At 37.5% G+C, this 6643-nt stretch overlaps 1 protein-coding gene across 1 annotated transcript in view; it reads left to right on the top strand.

Moving 5' to 3' along the window:
- LOC307174398 (uncharacterized protein) overlaps positions 1–5593 on the top strand; it is a 29648-nt gene extending 24055 nt beyond the window's left edge. The window contains exons 16-24 of the mRNA XM_079898179.1: positions 1740–1875; positions 2029–2089; positions 3154–3275; positions 3977–4039; positions 4185–4267; positions 4648–4740; positions 4825–4930; positions 5022–5129; positions 5367–5593. Of these exons, the coding sequence (XP_079754305.1) occupies positions 1740–1875; positions 2029–2089; positions 3154–3275; positions 3977–4039; positions 4185–4267; positions 4648–4740; positions 4825–4930; positions 5022–5129; positions 5367–5510 (916 nt within the window). The 3' untranslated portion in view covers positions 5511–5593. The remainder of the gene's footprint in view (positions 1–1739; positions 1876–2028; positions 2090–3153; positions 3276–3976; positions 4040–4184; positions 4268–4647; positions 4741–4824; positions 4931–5021; positions 5130–5366) is intronic.
- The last annotated feature ends 1050 nt before the right edge of the window (positions 5594–6643 follow it).

Raw genomic sequence — 6643 nt, forward strand, 5'->3', positions numbered from 1 at the left:
ATTAGCCAGCATAGGACGCAAATGAAAATTAAATTTGATATTTGTGATATTTAAACTGTGTATTATTAATAAATATTGTTTCAAATCTTGTTCCTGCTTTATAAATTTTAACCAGTGCTAATTTAAATAAAATGAATGAATATAAATGGTTGAATAAACAAAAATGTTGCCCAATTGTTATTTTCTTTATTTGTCTTTATTTTTTATATTTACAATGAATGGTTAGTTTCCTGTACATCATTAGAAATGGGTGTCTCAACTGTACCATGCACTGTCTCAACTGTACCACATATGGGTACAGTTGAGACAAGGTTGAGACAAAAAGCACCTTATTTTTATGAGCTAATTGTGGAAAAAATAAACTACTTGTGGGTATTATTGATTGATAATATCTTAGTCTACAAGCTAATGAAATGTCATGTAGCATGTCATGTGGAAATTCACTTCTTTTCAGTATCTATTTTTGTGTGAAAAATTAAAACGCAAAAAGTGTCTCAACTGTACCCAGTCTACCCTGTATGCCTGTCATGTGTATGCGCCAGACTGGACAAAAGCGAAACGAACTGCGCGAGCGACAGTGCGCTAGAGAGACCGAAAGTGCCTGCGCGCGACCGGGTCTCTCTCTCTCTGCTCGTTCTTTCAGTTAAACATGCAGTTCATCTACTTTACTCACCGATCAAATAAGACTTTGTATAGTACAGATCCCTCAAAATTGTACATAAGTACTGTACTCAAGTAAATGTACTCCGTTACTGTCCGGCTCTGTTTACATTACACTGTGCTACTTTTCCGTTGTTGTTTTTTTCATGTAACCGCGCAGGAACCATAATGCAACCATTGCACTCGCGTCTAGTGCACGATGTGGTTTTCTAAAAAAGGGGCGCTCAAGTTAAAAGTTCAATGTGTCTCTAAACCTTTCTCTTTTTTCCTTCCACTGACCCGATCAAAAACGTATTCGTAAACTGGCCCTGTTGCAAAATTCATCAGTTATGAAGGAAGTTTATTTCAGCAATAAGTAGCTCTACAGACGACAATAGTGTCATGAATTCAGCTAAAATGTTGTTCTCATCTGAAAGTGCCAGTGCAGTAAATTGATAATATTACTGAATATGAGTTAAAATACTTTTTATAGATTAAAAAGTAGACTACTCCATGCAAAGAGACTAATCATAACCAGAGTTATCTGTGTTTCAAATGTCTTAATATCTCAAACTGACTCCTGTTGCACGTAATTCAACATTCATGTCTATTAAAGGAGAACTCCGGTCAATTTTCGGTTGAAAATTCTGTTTTCGGTTGAAGTCCAAAGTAGTCGATTGCCGAGTTCACGCGCATAGGTTTAGTTACCTATGATCACGCGCGTGAACTCGGCAATCGACTACTTTGGACTTCAACCGAAAACAGGATGTAAACAGGTATTTGCGCTGGCTTAAATAACATCATTTTTATACATATCTTTCACATCTACTGCAGTCAGAGTCACTCGTGTTCACTCTGAAGGAATCACTCACATTTTCTGTGCACTTGTAATGACACATCAAGGATGTTAAGAGGCTACAAGCAGGTTTAAAACTTGCCCCATTGAAGTCAACAGGGTGCAAATTTTAAAAATAGAATAACTCGGTGTAGGCAACCACGGTGTTGTCGTTGTTCTCTGTATTGACAGCACTCCAAATGTACAAAAAAATTAGCTCAATGTTAAAATTGACTGGAGTTCTCCTTTAATATTTTCTTGTTAGCGACAACATTCCTTCCATCTCAGAGGGAAGAGCATGGGAAGCTTTTGAAGATTACGTCTCCAGCAAGTGCTGCTATAGTTCTGGCCCCGTCAGAGATGGAGTTATTTCCAACATGGAGTCCTTTGCCACTTACAGGGTGAGACATGAATCATTTCCATTTTGAGCATCATGATAACCATCATTCTGTTTATAAGTAGACATGCATAAGCCTTGTTTTGGCTTTATAGAGCCGAATGTGGTTAGTAAAATCAATCTGAGGTCTGTCTTTTTGTCCTGCTTCTGTTCTCAGTATCGTTTGGAGACGTTCACAGAGTCCAGATCTACTGAATTGAGTCAGGAGCCTTACACAGGTACCAAAAGTCAATCGAGTCTATCATTAGTGGTGCAAGCATCACCATCACTATTGCTAATACTTGAACAGACCCATATATCTTTTGTGATATACAGATATGGATGATATTTCAAATTGTGCAGCTTATTGAGTAGATCTGTGCTATTAGAAAATGGAAAATCCCTTGGATTTACATGGGAGGGACTAAATAGGGAAAGAATATCATAAGCTATGTTTCCATCAACCTATTTTTATGCAAAATCTGGGTTATCACATAAAAAAAATGTTGGATGGTAACATCAAGATGCGCATAAATTCTAAAAATGTGCAAAAAACCTTACATGAGGAGACATGCTCATAAACTAAGATGAAACCATATTTACTGAATAAACCCCTTGATGCACAACAAAACCTCATGTGACTGCCTCAACAGAGGATGTGATTGGATCACTGGACTAGCCAGCAGACCAATCTCATCATGGCACAGCATCTCAAATGTTGGTTTGATCATTCTGAAATGCATGAAACAAAGTCTGTCATCAAAATGATTTGGGATAGTTACCTTCCAGAGAAGTCTCGCATGAAAAAACAAAACCTGATTTCACCGAGTACAACTTTCCTGGATCAACATCTTTGTTAATCCTGGAACAACATTCCAATCAACCAATCAGATTTTGACAAGTTTACCGTTTGTCACATCTAGGCTTACAACCAGGGTTAAGTGCTTCTACATCAGTGGTTTTCACTATCATTTAGTACAATATGTTATCCCAAGAATGCGTCTAACTGCAAAATCAGGACGTGCCTCGATTGCGTTCCAAAACACCAGGCCTCCGAAGGCAAGACAGCATTTACTTTGTTTCGTCTGTCAGTCGTTTTTATTACAGACGTTTTGCACCAATTTCCAAAGAGACTATAAAGACTCGGGGATGGACATTTTAGACTTGGGCCAGTAAGAAACCACCCATAACACCCTTGTAATGAGCTGAAAACACTATAGCAACAGGTTTTGTGCAGTTAAAATTTTAGAAAATTAAATCTAAACCTTGTTCCCTGGCTAAACCATTGTCTAAACTCTTGCAGGGCAGCGTGTCGATGCTGGGATTCAGCGTGCTCCTGGACCATGGGAGATTGCAGCTCAACCTCCGTCCTACTTTACTGAGCACGAAGACACCATTAGAGTGCCCTACACTTCCTCAGTCAAGGTTTGATCACTCAAGATCCACAAGAAGGGTTCAAGCAACAGAATGTGCAGCAACTACTATATCAGAACATTTTTGTATGAAACACCACAATCTATGAAGCTTTGTTAGCACTATATTTTGAAGTGCCCCTATTATGCTAGTTTAAGGGTTCCTCATTTTGTTTTGGAGGTCTCCTACAAGGTTTAAATGCATCCAAGGTCAAAAACACACTTTTGTTTTTGCATAATATACTTTGCAACATCACCTCCTTTCTTGTCTGAAACGGTTCGATCAAGGATTCGGTCTCGATCAAGGACTGTGCCATCTTGACATGTCGACATCACAAACCAAACTCTTCCAGTCTCAGCGACAACTACAGTGTTTGAGGATCAAAATAGACGTTGTTCTCCAACAGCCAGTGAAGACCATAGACTGGCATTATGCAAATTAGTTACAAACCTACATAGGTTTGAGCAGGAAGTAATACTGGAATTACTGACGACTCGATTCAGTCAGTTCAAAATCGGTTCTTTCGTTTGAGAGACAATAACTTAATTTATCATGACCTTTGAAACTTTGCAGACCTTTTACATTCACAAAAAGCAATATTACACATTACATGAAAGGTAATATCCGAAAAAGCATAATAGGGGAACATTAAGATCTAATTTACATAGTCCAGTTACTGGAAAGTAAACAACAGGTTTTTTGTTGTACCCTAGAAATGTGAACCATGCGGTGGAATGGGAATGAAACCCTGTTCTTCTTGCACTGGAACCGGAAGCGTAAGTGACGATTGACTGGCAAACACCAGGCCAGTTTTACCAGGCTTTTTATTATTCACTGAGTTGTTTTTGGTACATGGTTATTATAGGAGGTCATATAATGGGACGTAAATCTAGAGACACTTTTATTTGTGTCTTTATGCAGAAAGTGTGCTCCCAGTGTAACGGTTCTGGTCAATCTCCTGATAACGAGGCCTGCTATAATTGTAACTGTAGTGGACGTGAAAAGTAAGCCTACCATTCTCCATGTACTGTAGTAACTGTTTGTACTATTCTAGCTTTTGAGAAAGGAACACATCAATTGGTCTTTTTTTTTTTTAAATATGAAATTTAAATAGGACTTACTTTTTCTACTCTTCAGCCTTTTCCTTAATTTGGTCTTTTTGACCAATTCATAAGAATCAAAAGAACTGAGACATTTGTTCACATCTCAGAATGGCTGCTGTTAGAAAAAATAGAAAAAAGGTGTTTGTGTATTACTTTGCACCAACCAACCAGTCTTTTACTCTCATCATATTTGATTCAAGCTGCCATAGAGCCCTTTATGTCCTGAAAATGTTTTACTAGTTTTACTACTTTTATCTGAGTGTTTGTCTGGCAACTTCCAGATGTAGTTCATGTAGCGGCTGCGGCTCCCAAATGTGTAACACCTGTGATGGAAAGGGAAAGCTACTCGTCTTCGTCAATCTTAAAGTCAAATGGTATTATATGATAATACTAACCCTATGCACTCTGTCAAAGTGTGAAATGTCTCATTCTGAAAGCTACTTTTTGGATAATTTCAGGAGCACTGAGAAGGATGAATACGTAGTGCAAGATTCGAGCGGTCTGAGACTGGAAAAGCTGGCGAAGGTTTCAGGGAAGGAGCTCTTCAGAGATGCCCAGATTATGGTAGGAACAGATGTGCAGACAGTTAAAGATAAAAGAAAGAATAATGATGTGTGACGAAGATGATAAAAACGTGGTTGAATGTTTACTGTAGGTCTATCCAGTGCTGGGTTTCCCTGATGTTTCTGTTGCACAAGCGTCTGAGCGTTTAATAAGAGACCATCAGGTGAAATATACCAAGAGCTCCCGCATTTTACAGCAGGTACCTGTTGTGTTTTATTCACAATTTTAACCTATAATTTGGAAATTTTCCATATTCAATAATAATAATGCTAAAGTTTTGCTATGTAATTTTCAGTCTGTCTATGACAGTAGACTTGGTCATGTTTATTTGCACTATAATATTTAGATGTAAAATGTCATGTAAAATGTCAACATGATTCCACAATACTGATGAAACCTGAATCTGGTTCTGTAATTCAATATTTCCTTGTTCCAGAGGCAGACAATCGAGCTCATTACCATAACAAAGGTGAACTACACTTGGAAAGAGAAGCCCTATGTCTACTATGTGTATGGAAATGAGTTGAAAGTGAACGCTGAGGACTATCCTGCAACCTGCTGCTGTTGTTCTGTGATGTAATGTTCATTCCAGACCTTTACATCCAAACATCATAACCACTGACTGTACATCCAACATTCATCACCTCAAACTCAATGCACAAAATAAAACCTGTCAGAGATGGCTATTTTTAGGAAATAATTATCAAAACTAATTTCCTACTAGGTCAGGTGTTCCAGTGTTTAGCTTTAACCTGCTTCAGCAAATCTGCCAGGATGTTTCTAGCAGAGCCAGACTGCAGTACTGGCAACAAGGGGCCAGTTTAGTGGATGTCAACGGAGAAGATACTTAGCTCTTTCAATGCTAGTTTAATATAATTTTCTGAGGGAAAGTTCCAAAATATAGCCTACAGTAAATGTGATGTAATGCAAGTCTAAATAAAATGTGAGCTTTGTATTTTTTTTGAAACACGAGTTTGTATTTATTTTTTACTTTTGAAAAAAACGTTTATAATGTAAATTTAATCATGAGACTTCTTTAAACACACTTCAAGTGTAAGCTTCAAAAGTGAAAGTACCTTATCTAAAGTAAGTACTTTAGAAACCAGCCTTTAAATGCTAAATTAAGAAATCCATAATTACCAATTATGATTAATTATTAATATTTGGGTCAGTTAATTAGATTAACTTTGAGGTAAGCTAAATTAATATTACAATCAATTAATCAGTTCTGACGAACTCTTTGATTATTCATTTATTCTAAGAAAGCTGTATCTTTCATGGCCACCGAAAAATAATCATTTCTTAGCATAAAGAAAAATAAGGACTACATAGAGGCAGGAAGAAGTACTTTAGAAACCAGCCTTTATTAATTTTTAAGAGATTGGGTTTGGGGCTGGGTTTGTGGGACTGTTTCTGGGGGACGAGTCTGAGGGAAGAACAGGAGACAATGGTAAGGAGAATGCAGAAGACAAAAGGTAAGTAAAATAAAAAGTGAATCCCAAGAAACAGTCCCACGGACCCAGCCCCAAACCCCATCTCTGCAATAATAATGAATAAAGGCTGTTTTAAAGTACTTCTTCCTGCCTCTATGTATTAATGCTCATGGGTAGCCGTAATGGGTTCCATTCAGACCTTAACATTAAGTATTTTACTGTTATGTGTCAACCAGATTCAACAAGACATTTTCACCTGGCTAGACCCAATGTTTAGATC

This window comes from Squalius cephalus (assembly GCF_949319135.1).
Source record: "Squalius cephalus genome assembly, chromosome: 16".
Taxonomy (NCBI): domain Eukaryota; kingdom Metazoa; phylum Chordata; class Actinopteri; order Cypriniformes; family Leuciscidae; genus Squalius; species Squalius cephalus.